The 16346-nt window shown below is 36.3% G+C and overlaps 1 protein-coding gene across 1 annotated transcript in view; it reads left to right on the plus strand.

Annotated features, from left to right (window-relative positions):
• cfap46 (cilia and flagella associated protein 46) overlaps nucleotides 1-16346 on the plus strand; it is a 122307-nt gene that overhangs the window by 1843 nt on the left and 104118 nt on the right. The window contains 9 exon segments of the mRNA XM_030156608.1: nucleotides 2911-3042; nucleotides 3363-3427; nucleotides 4312-4476; nucleotides 9153-9276; nucleotides 10169-10263; nucleotides 12284-12439; nucleotides 12616-12715; nucleotides 14389-14487; nucleotides 15122-15312. Coding sequence (XP_030012468.1) covers nucleotides 2911-3042; nucleotides 3363-3427; nucleotides 4312-4476; nucleotides 9153-9276; nucleotides 10169-10263; nucleotides 12284-12439; nucleotides 12616-12715; nucleotides 14389-14487; nucleotides 15122-15312 — 1127 coding nt within the window.

Here is a 16346-nt window from a genome sequence, read left to right on the forward strand (position 1 = left end):
TTTTATCATTTAATGCACTGGGAAAAATCTAAATCTTACCAAGCGTATTTTTCTCATTTCTTGCTGACATATCTCATCACACTTAAAATAAGACATAATCACATTAATTTAAGATTTTATTGCTAAATTCAAATAAAAAAAGAATCCGCCAATGGAACAAGTGAAAATTGTCTTGGTAAGATTTCTTGAAATAAGATTTTCAAGATTTTATTGTCTAAAAATAAGTTCTTATATCTCACTGAAAAGTTACTCTTTCGGTGATTAGGTCTTATTTTAAGTGTGATGAGATATTTCAGCAAGAAATGAGAAAAATACACTTGGTAAGATTGTGATTTTTGCAGTGTGGCTAGGGGTTTTTGTTTTGAAAAACCTCAAGTCCACAGATAAAACAGGTATATTTGATGATTAACTTGTCACGTAAAAGGTTTGCCAGTGTCTAAACTGATGTAAAAACATTCAGCTTTAAGGTCACGTCCTTACATATGTAAGGGTAGAGACTGCGATCTGGTAGGATCGGCGATTCTACCAGTAGAAACTCCGATCAGAGTCTCTACCAGTAGAAACTCCGATCCTGCCAGTAGAAGGGTTAGGGTTCGGGTTAGGGTTCGGGTTAGGGTTCGGATTGGAGTTTCTACCAGTAGAGACTCTGATCGGAGTTTCAACTTTAAGGTCACGTCCTTACATATATAAATTTAGTTTGTACATTAAGGTAGTTTTAAAAGCCAGGTTTTATAAGTTAAGTGCTTTAACCAAGGTGAAACCTTCTGTGTCTTTAAGTGACTTGTGACTGCAAAAATCATCAAAATATCTCATCACACTTAAAATAAGACATAAACACCTCAAGAGTAACTTTTCAGTGAGGTATAAGAACTTATTTTTAGACAATAGATCTTCGAAATCAAGGTTAAAGAAATCTTACAAGATAATTTTCAGTTAATTTTCAATAAAGCAAAAAAATCTTAAATTAAGCCAAAAAAAAAAATAAAAAAAAAAATCTGCCAACAGAACAAGTGAAAATTATCTTGGTAAGATTTCTTGAAATAAGATTTTCAATATTTATTGTCTAAAAATAAGTTCTTATACCTCACTGGAAAGTTACTATTTAGGTGATTATGTCTTATTTTAAGTGTGATGTGATATTTTGACTAGAAATGAGAAAAATACAGAGTGTGGATAGAGGCTTTTGTTTAGAAAAACCTCGTATACAGGTAAACAGATATATTTGATTATTAACCTTTCACATAAAATGTTTGCTAGTGTCTAGACTGATGTAAAAGTATTCAAGTTTAAGGCCACATCCTTACATATACAAATTTAGTCTGTAAATTAAGGTAGTTTTAAAAGCCAGGTTTTATAAGTTTTATATGAGATATTTTAACTAGGAATGAGAAAAATTCACTTGGTAAGATTTTGATTTTTGCAGTGTATTGATTGCTAGTTCAGTATCAGATTCTTTTTATTATAGCAGTTGTTTGTATGAAGTGCTGTGGATGAGGTTGCCACCAGCCTGTCTTGGTGGCAACCTCAGGTCATTTACTTCTTTCTCTTGATCTAAAACATATTCAATTTTCCAGGATTTTCCAGGTTGATCTTGATTTGCTTTCATCTGGTTTGACATCTTTCTTATATCTATTTTCATGGCTACATTTGGTGGGTTTATTTATTTATGTATTTATTTTTTCACGTAACTTAATTTTAATTTCTTTTGATTGTTCTACTTGTCACTCTGGTCATGTGTGTTGAATGTGGTAAATTATTCAAATGGTTTTCGTTGTTTGTTCATTCAGCACTTTGGGAAAGGACGCGTTGTGGTTTTAAATACTGAATGCTATATTAATAAACCTCCCATGCCTTCATGTCGAGAACATTGTTAAAAAAATCTGCATGCAAATGAATGAAAAGTAAGTGTATGAAACTTAAGGATGAACAGTGTTGTTCAGTAAAATGGTCCCTAAGAGCATCTTAGTATTATTTGTGATGTGTTTGAATTAATATTACCGCTGCATTCATGTGTGTCTTGCATTTTTCTGCTGTAAACGTTTGACATTGAGCTCATTTGAACTTTGACTTCTTTCAGGCTTGAAAAGTTCATTACTGTTGAAATCTTGTGCATGATATGATGCTTCAAGCAGTATCTAATTCTAAAACATTTGCAAGTACTGTTAAATACATAGATCTACTTTATTTTCAATAACATTTACTACTATTAAGGCATCTGTATGTATCCTCTATGGAATTTTGTGATTTGACATTAATGAATGAATACTTTTAAAGTTTGTTGGAGTCAACACACGTATTGTCAAATAAAAAGTCTGATCACAGATTTAATTAAGTGACTGCTCTTGTATAGCAAGAGCAGTTAGTTAAATTCAGCCTTTCTCCTACTAGGATGATGGTTATGAATATTCACTAATGTACATGTAACTTGCCGAGGGCAAGGGAAACATATTTGAATATTAAAACAGATATGCCACAATGTGATTTATTCTTTTTTAATATCATGCAGCAAATTTTCTGTTCGAGTACAGCATGCCTCGAAGTCACAGGCTCCTGTTCACCTTTAATAGGACTTATCACGTGTTTGTCGAGGTTTTTAGAGAAATGTTAATATTCTTTTGTCATGGAAAAACACATTATTATATTTTTATGTTCCACTGGTTCAATGATCTACCAGCGTCACAAACAATGTACACTAAATAGTATAAAATATTTATCCTATATGATGAATTACAGATAATGTATTATTAGTGTGTATCCCCTGATAGCACGTAACACATTTATGAAGTTTAATAATGTGATAAATGTATTAAATATAGAATATGCCAGCAAAATAGAACAGAGGATGAATATGGTGGACAGGGTTTTGTTGATTTTATTGGCCTTTGTGTGGCTCTTTTTATTCTCTTTCAGCTGGGACATTTGGAGATAAGCAAAGCGTGTCTAAAGATGTACTTTGAAGCTAATCCGCCGGCTAATCAATTTTTGGGTCGAGCCTACCTCTGCCAAGGCCAGCTCAAGTCTCCCTTGGCCACTGGGAGTGTGGTGAGGACAGTAAATTGGACACGTCTCCTCAAGGGGTTGTGTGTATGTGCAGGAGACGCACAATTACAGTACAGATGCACTATATTGTTCTTATTTGCACTAAAAATAGAGCCGTCTCCAGCTTTGTAAACAAGATTGTTTTCGTCCAGACTGTGATTCGGTCTTCAAGGCATATTGCCCTCTGTCTGTTTACAGTGCAATGCCGTTTAAATATTACCTTTAAACAAACCGTGGCTTTTATTGAAAAATCTGTTTGTTATATGTTTATATGATGTGGCACCTTCTCCTTTTTTCTCCGTTTGCATCATTTTCTATTTTAGGAGGACTTTGAGGAGGCTGTGCTCTACTTTCTTAAAGCAATCGAAGTTTCAAAACATGAACCAAGGTGTGTAACCTTACCCCGGTGAGCTTGGCTTTGTTTTTACACCATCAGAAAAGCCAACTCATTCATGCTATGTGCAGTTTATCATCCGTGATGTAGTAAGGAACAAGCCACTGTAATGCTAGGGTGCACCTAAAAGCTCATAATCAAAGGGAAATATTCATATCAGGGAATGTCTTTTAGCTAAGGATAGGTTGGGAGGGCTCAGTCAGAGATATTCTAGGATATAAAGGTTTGTTTTGTAAAGAACATTGTTGAAATATAACTTCACCCTGACCTCTGATTCACAAGCGGATCATCTCCGGCATGTAGCCTTCTAACTTTTAACAACTGAGTGGAAGAATCTGTGTGTAAGTTCATAGGCTTAATAGATATAGATGACAGAAAAGAAATGGTGAAAGATAGTTTCCCTTGTTTCTACTTCTCTAAGATGTGTTTGGAGACAGCAGCTTGGCCTTTGTAAGCCATCAGCGCTGAATCTCTTTGCTAATGAACTCATAACTTGTCAATAAAAGGGCTGAATGAGCAATCCCAATTAACACCAAAGGGAATACATATCTAATACATCTATCACGGACTAATGCACAACATGCTCTCTGGTGAATAAATTAGCTGCGCTCACCCAGCCTTTTCACACCATTTTCTCTAAAATAGTGTCTTGAATTCATAAATGTTACTCCTTTCTCATAGAAAACCTCATACGGGTTGTTCTCCTGTGGCTCATTGGGCGATGGTTAATCCACACTCATTAGCAATTCACAGGGCTTTTCTGTTGACACTTGGTCTGAACTGAGTTGTACTAAGAGATGAAATGTCTTACATGTGCATAATGTAAATAATTCAGTGATCTGTGTTTACTTATTCTGCATGCGGTTTGTCTCGCACAGATACCACTTCTTGGTCTTCAATGCCTCAGTGCTCTACTTCCAGACCGTGCGTCCTCTCCTGCAGCCGGGGCGTTGCCTCCACTTGATTCCATCCCTCACGCAAGTGGTCCAGAGTCTGGAGGAGGTGGCGGACCAAGACCACATGTGGAGAGCTGAACTGATGATGCAAGTCATCACACACACATCTTCTTTGCTTTCATTAATCAGCAGTCATGGAAGAAGTATTAGGATCTTTTAAAAGGGTATCTGCAGGTCATTAAATAGATTTTGTGAAAATTAAGGCCTTAAATAGCATTAAAAAGCATTAAATTCAATGTCCAGTACAGTTGATGGGGGGAAAAAAGCGTTGTTATTCATGATTTATTTTGATTATATAAACATTTAATAATTATGATCCGAAGTATAGTGTGATTGACAGACAGGATTGATTGGCTATTGTTTATTGTTTATGGTCGATGCACAAAGTCACACCACTGCATGCTTGGAATGCAATGTGCTATGAGCATGCTCATGCTGTGGCGAAAGAGAGGAGGGAATATTAGCGAATGTCGGAAAAATGAGAAAATGCGAGTTTTAGCAGAAGTGATTGGAGGGGGAACTATTCAGAACCTGGTTAAAGCCTGTCAACGCTAAACTGTCATAAAACTATATATGAAACTGTATCTGCAGTTGGACATGGGCATTAAATGTGTTTAAAGTGGCATTAAAAAGCATTAAATTCAATGTGCTCATACCTGCAGAAACCCTGCTCTAGCAAACATGGCTATTAGTCAAAAAAACCTACAGAATTACAGAAAATAAATGCTGTAGTCACTGTATGAACCATTCATAGATGGATGGTATTCATTCGTTATGTGGCAAGTTTGCCTCATAAAGATTTCTCTCCGTCTTCCACCCACCATCCAAAGACATGCACTTAATAGGTTAAATGGTAAATCTAAATTGCAGTGGCATTAAAAAGCATTAAATTAAATTTGCTCATATCTGAAGAAAAATGGTTTACTTAAAGGAGCTATATGTAGTATTTTTTACTTTAAAATATTCAAATACAACCTAAAAGTAACATTTAGACACTGGTAAGACTCGGTTAGCATAAAAAAAAAAAAACACTTTCCAGTATTTCCTTACGAGTATCATTAGAGTGTTCAGAATAAAGAGCTGTGAAGTTCTGCTAAAGATGCCAGTGTACTCGACTGTAGAGAACTGAATTTATTTACAGGGAGGTTGGGGGATTTATGTGACCACTAGAGGGAGTAGTGAGGTGCTCTGGTGGTGTCCCATGATGAGGAAAACTAACACCAAGGTACCTTTGACCAAAGCATCAGAAAGTGACCAAATAGAATAGAATCAGCTTTATTGACATTGCAAGATACCATTGTACAGTGCAACGAAGTTTGGTTTTATGTTCTGTAAGGTGCTCCAAGGAAAATACACACATCAATTATAATAAAAACAGTCAAAAATAAATACATGTAAAACAGTCAAGTAGAAAAGACACACACACAAAGGCAAGTTCTTATCCAACAAAAGATGGGCGAAGGTGATAAGGTGATAAAAGTTAGAAGCACTGTAGTTGTTTTCTCCACTGTACTCAGCTGTAAATGAAAAGAATGGAGTTTGATGCTGAAATGTCAGTGTTTCTTCTACATGGGTTAGTTCGATTCGGAGGCTTATGAAGGTATAAAGTCATTATGGAATGTTTTTATCTTTGCAAAGTTGTTGTTTGTTGATCCACGGTTCAGACTAAACTGTGACAGTTCTGACCTTGTTTGTTCGATTCCAAACAGCCACTGACAGCACAAACCAAACAGAAAACAGAGGCGATTTGTGATTTTACTGTGGCCGTTTTCCATCAAAAAACAGAGCTAAGCTAACAGAGCTATAATGTAAACTATCAGCTGATGGAGCAGGTGAAGATTGTAAGAAACAGTATTATTTTGATTGACCGTCAAATTAAGCATCTATGAGTTTTATTTTGAAGAAGAGAACTTGATGAAACCATAACACAGATGTGTGTAAAAACAATGAGCTTTATACTTCATTCAGTGAGTGACACAGTCTGTGGATACATATTGTTGATTTGTTGGTGCTTTTGGTAGAACTAAGTGTGTTCTTGTACGCGACTTCCCCCTGCTGCTGAGTTTGGAATATTAATGCCACTTACAACCTCTTTAAGTACCAACACAGCAACAGAAGTAAAAGTACCTAAGTATTGGCAGCAAAATGTATAAAAGAACAAAGGAAGTTCAACTACAGGTTTGGTCTGTCTGACTGATATATTATCATATTTGTCATCATGAAATTATCAATAATAAAGCATCAGTGTTCAAGCTTCTGTAGCTGCTGGAGGTGGAACTAGTTTATTCTGTTTTGTAGGCACACACGGTAAATATCAGGGCTCATCGTATGATTGACATTGGAGAGAAGAAAAATAACAATATAAGCTGTACTTGTTTTTTTTTTTTTTCCAGTTGTTTGGTTTCTGCTATTTTCCTTTTTCCTTTTAGTCTTTGATTTTTGTGAGATGTTTTGAAGGATTTTAACTTGAATTTAAACCATGTGGGAAATTTCAAGGCAAAAGAATCCACTATTTGGCGGAGATGTTAACAACTCAAACGTTTCAAAAGAACCGACTATCCACTGCTTTTTCTGAGACTTCAGAAGAGAGGAAGTTTGAAAACCACGGACAATATATAAGATTCTAAAACCTTCTTATTTCCTCCAGTGTTTGAGACAGTAACTAAACCTCCCAGACAGGTAGAGCGGACTAGAATTATTAAATTACATCAAATGGATATACTCAAATATCTAGTACTTAAGTAAAAGTACTTAGTTACATTCTACTACAGTTAGTAAGATTCTTTCCGGGCTTATGCTGATGATACACAGAGCTAATTAACTCCCAGTTCATTTGTAACCACAGTTTCCTTGCTCTCCAGTTAATTGGCTGTCTTATTCTCCGCTACTGAGTGGGGAATCTGTTTTAATGTAAGCTGCCTTATCGTGTTCTCCCACGGCACCTCAGGCCTAAATGTTAACGTTATCTCTTGCTCTAGACTATAGCGCGCCATTCATGTGCAATGAATTGTCAGTGATACAGCTTGTGTATTAATTAGACAGGGGATGTCTGGCATGACAGAAATTCATAGCTTGTATAACCCATATATAATATAGGGTGCTTTCTTCTTATAAAACTGCTGTGCTGCAACAAACCGACCAATGCTGCATGGACTTTTAAAAAAATCTGCTTGCACTGACTGACGTAAGAAGGGTGAAAAATGACATTATCAGCACATTTAACTTAGATGAAATTAGTTCAGTAGCACCATAAAGTAAAAATGTGTAATAGACATAGAAAGGGAACATAAGATTACATTTAGTATATACAGGGTGTCCACAAAGTCTCTTTACAATTAAAAAAAAAAAAAAAAAAAAAAAAATTACAAAAGCAACTAATGAGATATGCTAATAAGATTTATTCTATGCACTGCAAATTATTTGGTTCTTATGAAAATTAAAAAACAAACAAACTTAGATTTAGAAATGTTAGATAATTTATCTTGTTTTAAGAATTAATTTCTTATTTGAAGTGTTCATACATCTGTAGACATGCTTATCTCTAGATTTAACAGTCTTAATTCGAGAAATCTTGTCAAGTGAAATTATCTTGCTGCATGGACAGATATTTCACTTGTTTTGAGTACTTGTCTTCCTCAGATTTAGTGTTTTTATCTTGTCTTTAGACACCCCTTTTTAGTCCAGCGGCCCGAAGGGACTGTTGGTATCAGTTGTTGTCTATCTGTCGATCCATAAACAATTTTTCCAAGAATCTTCTTCTCTGAAACCATCCGTCAGAATGACTTGATATTTGTTGTGGAACATCTTTGGGGTAAGGTCTGCTAAGGTTGTTCAAAGAACTGGAAAGCATAGATTTCTGAATTTTTTATGAATTTTTGAAATGTTAAAAATCCTCTTTTTTTTGTAATGGGACACATTTCAAAGTGCTATAACTTGAAAGCAGTTGAAGATATTGATATAATTTCTGTTGGCAATAGATCGGAAGTTGCATATGGGTTTTCATTTGGGGCCTTGACCTTGAAAGGTTAAATGAATGCCAATTAATGTCTTTGAATATGCTGTTGGACTACAGGACCCTTGGTCCTATTTTTTGCTGGGTGTACTCAGTGGTTATCAAAGTTTTTAATCACAGTGCAATCCAATCAAATTGAATGTTTGCCTTGACCTTTTGACAGAATATATGTCGCCACAACTGGATGACCTTCACCTAACCATCATTTTCCAGGTAGATGGTGCACCACCACATTGGGGACTGCATGGTGGTGGGTTCCTAAATCAAACGTTTCCAGACCGGTGGATCGGAAGGGATGGCCCAATTCCCTGTCCACTTGGTTCCACTTGAGTGATATCTATGGGCTGAGTGATATCTATGGGCTTATGTTAAAGAACGACCTGAAGCCAAAGGTCCCTGATGCCATTGCCATCATTGATGAGGCTATGACACAACCAATATGGCAAGAAATCCAGTACTGCCTTGATGTGCTTCATGCAACCAATGGTGCCCTTGTAGAGGTGTATTAAATGAGTCAAAAATAAACTTCAACATGTACTTTTTGTTTTGGAATATTTCCACAGATTTGTCTGTTCGTTTGCCTTCATAATAAATGTGTTAAATTGTAAAGAGACTTTATGGACATCCTGTATGATTGGGCCAAGTGGACATGCATGAACATCACTGAGTTGGACTGGTATGTAGTGGTGTAATGACATATTTATATGTCTTAGAAATACCCCAGCATTATCCGCTCTCTGTTTCTGTTCAGGCAACTGATTAAATGCCTTGTGGACTCTGGGAAGATGGAGGAGGCTGGAAGTTTTGCTAAAGTTACAGAGGAGTTCATCAAGTCTCATACCCCACATCTTTATCCACAACTCTTTACTTTGCTGGTAAGCAGCTTCTTTTTGATACCTGTACAAGTGATTGTTAAGACTTAAGTAGTAGAGTTTCTTTGGGGAGTTTTTGCAATAATAATAATAATCATGATAATAATAATAATAAAAAAAAGACTTAAACTAAAGACTTAAACTAGTCCAAAGAGTCGGATCCCTAACTGCGAAAAAATCCTGTTAACATTGGTTTTAAGCCTGGAGTAGGGAATAGCTAACAGGGTCTTAGGAGACGACCTCAGGCTACAGGATGTTGATAATGGTTTAGTATCTCAGCCAGGTACCTCATTGCCTTTCCATGCAGGGCTTTAACTGTCAGGATAAGAATTATAAAATCAGTTCCAAAACAGTGAGAGAAAATCATGGAAATGTGTTTTGTTTAAAAAAAAAATTCAATACTAACTTGCATGAAGTAAGGAAATCTTTTAAGCGCACACATCATACACTTCATTATTTCTTATTTCTTTTTTCAAACCATGGGGAGAGTTTTGTAAAAGCGATCCTGAATCATGAACTCAAGCTTCAATCTCCCTGCTTTAAATACACTTTAAATTTACAAAGCCTTTTTCTACTTTCAAGATAAGCCAACTTTTACTTGTTGTAGATGTTCGTTAAAGCAAAAGTATTGCAGCGGAGCCCAGGAATGTATAATAAGTCCATGAAATGCTTACTCATACCAGAATTAGCAGCCTCGTCTCTGGAACACAAACTGAAAGAACTGGTCTACAGAGTAATTTGTAGGTTCCCTTAGTTTCTGTCAGTTTTTACCCTCTGAGATATTGACTGCTTAAGAGTGCGTCTCACGTGGCCAATAGAGTTATTCTTGTAAATGCTGGACTTATTATAGAAATACAAGTCTCTCAAATTTCCAACTTTGTTTTTGTGTTCTCAGGTACAACATAAGCTGTCAGAGAGTGATGTCCTCTTTGAAATGAGTCAGCAGTCTTCTACCCTAGCAGCTATTTACAAGATTCAACAATTCAAGATGTAACTGAGTTTCCTGTGGCAGTTAATTTTGTCTGCACCTGTTCATATTAGGATTGTTTTCATTGCCGTGGAATTGTTCCTGTATGTGGTTTGCAGAATGCTTTGCTTTGAATCATTGTTATGACAGCTCATTTCATACCTGCAGCTGACATAGACATGTTTTCCTGTAGCTGTAGAAGAGAGAATAATTTAACTGCAGATACAAACTTGTACTTGAAGTTTTATTGATTGATTGATTGCATGTTTGGATATTTACACCCTCTCAGCTGCCAGTACTATGCAGACATCCTGCAACTCAGAATGTGACCTTCAAAATCGTTCACTGGCTGCCGTCTTCGCCGTCTTCGCCGTCTTCGCCGTCTTCGCCGTCTTCGCCGTCTTCGCCGTCTTCGCCGTCTTCGCCGTCTTCGCCGTCTTCGCCGTCTTCGCCTTCATTAGCAATTTCTTCAAATATCTTCTCTGACAAACCTACTGGTCAGATTCATTTCAAATTGTATATGTAGCTTACTTGGGACACTATCTACAATTTTTGTTCACAGTTTTGAAAACTTTAGCTTTTTGAATTTTTTACTAATTTTTGAAATATTCAAAATTTGCCTTTACTTATAACGGCCCATATTTTAATGACTTATAACATGGAAATTGTTAGAGATATCAATGTAGTTACTAGTGAGCACTGATAGGAAGTCATATATGGACTTTCATTTAGGTCTGTGACCGTTGACTTGGACTGACCTTGAAGGGTCAAACTCAAGGTCACCAGTATCTAGATTTCAACAGTCTTCTTCTCTGAAAGTACTAGTTAGATTCATTAAAATTTTTTTGGTCACCCCCTTCGGACAATGCCTACAAGTGTTGTTCACAGTTTTCAGAAATTTTGATATTTGAACTTTTGGCAAATTTTTGAAGAAAAAAAAAGTACTTTTACTTACAATGGGCCATGTTTTGATGGCTTATAACGTGGAATGGGTAAGAGTTATCAATGTAATTACTATTGAGCACTGATAGGAAGTCATATAAGGACTTTCATTTGGGTCTATGACCTTTGACCTTAAGTGACCTTGAAGGGTTAAACTTAAGGTCACCAATTTTTAGATTTCAATCATTTCTTCTTTGGAACTACTGGTTAGATTCATTTCTAATTTTTATGTAGCCTCATTGGGACAATGTCTCCAAGCTATGTTCACAGTTTTCAGAAATTTAGATTGTTGAATTTCTGACAAATTTTTGAAGTATAAAAAAATTGCCTTTACTCATAATGGTCCATATTTTGATGGCTTATAACATAGAAATGGTTAGAAATATCAATAAAGTTACTATTGAGCACTGATAGGAAGTCATATATGGACTTTCATGTAATTAGTTGAGTTCTCCTTCAGTGAAAGTACCACCCACTTCTATTGGGAGATTGATCTCCTGCATCGAGACCACAGGACTTTAACATAGCGGCAGAACCTGGTCTCACAAATTCAACTTATTGATTCTTGATAGAACATGCTGGTGAGCTACAGGGCCATTAGTCCTATTTTTTTAATGTATGTTTTTTTTCAGCTGTATTGGTTGCAGTAGCTTATTTTTGCTCTTTGTTCGTCTGGCATTCATGCTGTAAGATAACAGAACCTCTATAAACATTGTATACCGGTTAACCAGCATCTGCAGGTTCTCCACTATTCTTATGGCATCCTGTAGTGGGCAGGTTTACCAATCTGCCTTTATACATTACTAGTACTTCTTCTGGTGTGCCATAGCGCATACCCACTCCCAACCCCCATCTTTTTTCTTCAGGCATGTACTCAACATGTCAGAGCTCCTTATGGCTTTTCAGCTTAGCTATAAACGTCGACAGCATGACTCAGTCTGACCTAGCCATCTTGTGAATCCTATAGGATACTTCGCCTAAGGTTTATCCACAGTTTAGTGTGTGTATATTAGTAGAGAATTTAAAATACAGACGCATATGTCCTTCTTAATAACTGTATATATATGCTGTTACACATACAAGTGTTGCTCTTGTTTCCAGCTGGTTGGAAGAAATAAAAGATGGTGAGCTAGACAGAGAGGATTCTGCCAAGCTTAAAGAGATTTTTGATCTCTTGCTGGATAATAACAAAGAGTCTGCAGAACCCCTGAACTCAAGCCCACCTCAGAGCCCAGCACCCATCCCACCAGTTGCAAGGTCAGTAACCTAAAATGACCCGATCAAATCTCCTATCCGGCAAGCTTCCCTTTATTGCTCCCTGTCCTCTCCCTAAACCTCCTCACATGTAGATATCCCAGGGGCAGTACAAGGCTTAGATTACTGTACTGGAGTGTTGTGAATTATATGAATTATGTTTTATCTGGGATTTGCAGAGTTGCCTTCCTCCTGGAGTTGGCTCTGCTGGCCTTGCAAGTGAAGCATCAGAAAGTAGCTGCGGACTGTCTGAAAGAGCTAAAGACGATGGGAGAGGCTGTAAGTGTCCGATTTTCTCCTAAAACCTCGGGCAGAAGTGTAGCTCCTTGCTGTAACTGTATATGCAATTAAAATATGCAAATCTATGCATGGAACATGACATTCAGATTGAAGTAGGCGCTCGACAAAAGGTAAGATTAATTAGCCAAGCTCATGCCCAAAAGCTATGGGAGTCACTGCATTTGACTGGTTACTTTCAGCAGTAAAAGGTGTGTAATTAACCCATAAGGACTCAGTGCTCCTTCTGTGGCAGCTCCCAAATGAATATTTTCATCTATTTATTAATTCTTTTTTTTTTTTGAACATTCTTTTTATTGAACATTTTCAAAATTATACAATCCAGTACAGTACATACAGGTTGTGTGAAATGTAAGGCAGATCCAAAATATGTCCACAGCGATGATCTCAAAAGTCCGTATTAAATCTATTTCAGGTAGTTGCAGTCTGAGTTCCCAGATATTCCAACACTTTTCCAAACTTTGCTGTAAAAACATCCTTCTGATTGTTAATATAAAATCTTAGTCTTTCCAGAGAAATATTGTTAGATATCGAAGACTTCCACAGATGTATTGAAGGAGGTTCTTCTCCAACCCATTTGGTCATAACAGCCTTTCAGCCCAACATAAACAAAAAACTGAACAGTATACTTGTGTGCTGTCAATGATTCAGGGATACATCCCAATAGACACAATAATGGATTAGGCTGTACGTGGTGCTTAATGACCACACTAACCTCAAAATATATGGTTTGTCAAAACGGTTGAATCTTTTCACATTCCCAGAGGCAGTGTAGTCTTGTCCCTAAAATAGTTTTACATTTGGGGCAGTTTAGAGAGGCCCCTGCTGTATATCTACTGTACATATATGGAGATATTTATTCTATTTATTCATTCTTCATTGATTTATCACCATTTATTATAATATTATCCTTTGTAGTTTGTGTATTTTTGATATAAATCATGTATTTTCCTATACTTAATTTTCTGATCACGGAGATGTTCATAGAAGCTCAGAGTAAAGTTGTGTTTTATTATATCACAAATAGAGAAAACTGAAGAAAAAGTGGCTTTTTCAACAAAATATATTAAGTGACCTTAACCTTTCTTAAGCTATTTATCACCATTTTATTGTAATATTATCCTCTTTATTTTGCATTTTTTTCAGTGAACATCAGGCATTTTTCTATATTTAATTCACTGATCATACAGAGAAAACTGAAGAAAAAATTGCTTTTTCAGTAAAATATATCAATAACTGAACAAGTGTCTCCTTCCACTGTCATTGATCCAATTCCATGGGTTTTACTGGTGAATCAGTGTTGTAGAACATGACGGTGTTTCCATGTTCACTATGGAGCCTTTGAACGTCCAAATGGGTCATATCTGATGACCATGACAAGATGAAAAACTTTATTTTATGCCAATTATTTACACGTATTGATAGGATTAGTGGATCAACAGGTATTAAAGAGTTTAGATCAGTAGATGGTTTTGGTCACCGGTGGCCGTTAAAAAAACCAGGCTGTGACTCTCATACTCTGGTGAACAAAATACCATAATCCCCTAAGTACCAGCACACACAAGATCATTTGGTGATGTATGTGTAGATTTTTCCTCTTGTCCGAGTCTCACAGAATATTACCTTTTTGTAATCACATGTATTTGTCTTTTTAGAGCATTGGTCAACGCATATTAATGGAATGTATCAACTGTGAAATCAGCCTCCTGAAGAAAGACTCGAAGATGAATGACTACTCCAAAAGCGGCGTGGAGGTGCTTACTCATGCTGGAATTATCAGCCCCGTGTCTCCAGAACATGTTATAATGCAGGCAGCGGACTCATTGACTCTTGAGTCCTGATTAAATGTTCGATAATATTATCTGTACGCTAATACCTCAAGGAAAGCTTATCTACTCAGAAGCTCTTCATCAGCAAGGGTTTCAGAGGGGGATTTTAATTATCTTATTATTATTCTAATACAGTTTCAGAAGTAATTTGTTTAAAACTCTGACAAGAAAAAAATCTATGGGAAAGAAGGCTGTAATGTAATGTTTTGCTGTGAAAAGTGTCATATTTAAAGCATTGGCACAACATATTCAACTATAATTCAATCCAAGTATCGCTGTCAAGTGACAGAAGTGTTGCCTCTTCAACACTGCAAGAGACATGGGGGTGGGGTTTAATAAGTTTTCTTCTTCCCACTCCTTTTTGAGCAGTACATATTGAATTTATTTTGTTATTACTAGTGTACATGGCAGTCGCTATTTTGTCTTGATCATCTTTATTTATTGATGTATTTGCTCTGATATTAGTTCCTTGTACACAAAAAATGTTTAGTTTTTTTTCTTCTGCTCAAAGCAAATAAAAAATGAATGACACGCTCAATCTGGGGTTGTTATCCCACAGGCACGTATGAAGGAAATAGGCAAGTTGGATCAGTGGCTCCAAACTGCAATGAGAGAGGGGGACCCTGAGGCCATGCAGGCAGTGTGTACTACTCAGTGGAGTTTCTGTTTGCCGCTTCTGCAGCACAACCTCAGGAAACACGTCAAGACTGCTCTGCTGAGAGTGGCCCAAGCGTTGGAAGACGTACAAAGGTTAACAGACTTAAATTCATGATGCGCGGTTATGTATGCATGTCTCAGGGCATGCATTTTGTTTCTGCTGCGTCTGCACTGAACTGAGCATATGGGAAGTACAAATACTCATTAACTGCGCTTCAGCTGACTTTTCAGTATCTGTATGTTGTAGATCAGGGGTGTCAAACTCATTTTAGTTCAGGGGCCACATTCAGGCTAATATGATATAAAGTGGGCCGGACCAGTAAAATAATATAAATAATAGTATAAGAACTTTTGAGTGAAAAAAAGTAAAATTCTGTAATGAAAATGTTTACATCTGCAAATTGTACTCGAACATAACATGAACAAATATGAACAACCTGAAAATTCTTTCGTAAAATAAGTGCAATTTTAACAATATTTCACCTTAGTTGGTCATTTATACATGTGAGTCACAACTTAGAGATCACAGTGGATCTAAAAATACACAAAACATTTAATAACTGGCAGAATAATATTAAAATTCCACATACTTCTCTTAAGAGATTTCAGGTTATTCATTTTTTATTTATTTATTTTTTATAAAAGGCTAGTCTGTAAATGTCAACATTTTTGTGCAGTTTTACTTTGTTTTACACTAAAACAATGAGGAAAAATATACAGTTTTCATTTTTTATAGGTCATTATGATAGTCTTTTACTGATCTGATCCACTTTAGACTGAACTGACCTAAAATTATTTTTAATATCTTCAGTGTCATTTTTGCTTTTCACAAGTTAATCCCAGGGGCCAGATTGAACCCTTTGGCGGGCCGAATTTGGCCCCCGGGCCGCATGTTTGACAACTGTGTTATAGATCTTTTTAGTAAAGATTTCCTTTTCTCTTTTTGTCAGAAAGATAATAAAAAAGTAGATTTTTACCTTTACATGTTTCGGCTACAAGGGTCACTTCATGTTACTGTGATGTGTCTCGTCAGCTGTTTTATCCAGGATTGCCTAGATCTTTTTAGTACTTATTTGTCACATTTTTTCATAACACAGATATCTCTATTAATTACTACTTACATTTTC

This window comes from Sphaeramia orbicularis, chromosome 15 (assembly GCF_902148855.1).
Source record: "Sphaeramia orbicularis chromosome 15, fSphaOr1.1, whole genome shotgun sequence".
NCBI classification, from domain to species: domain Eukaryota; kingdom Metazoa; phylum Chordata; class Actinopteri; order Kurtiformes; family Apogonidae; genus Sphaeramia; species Sphaeramia orbicularis.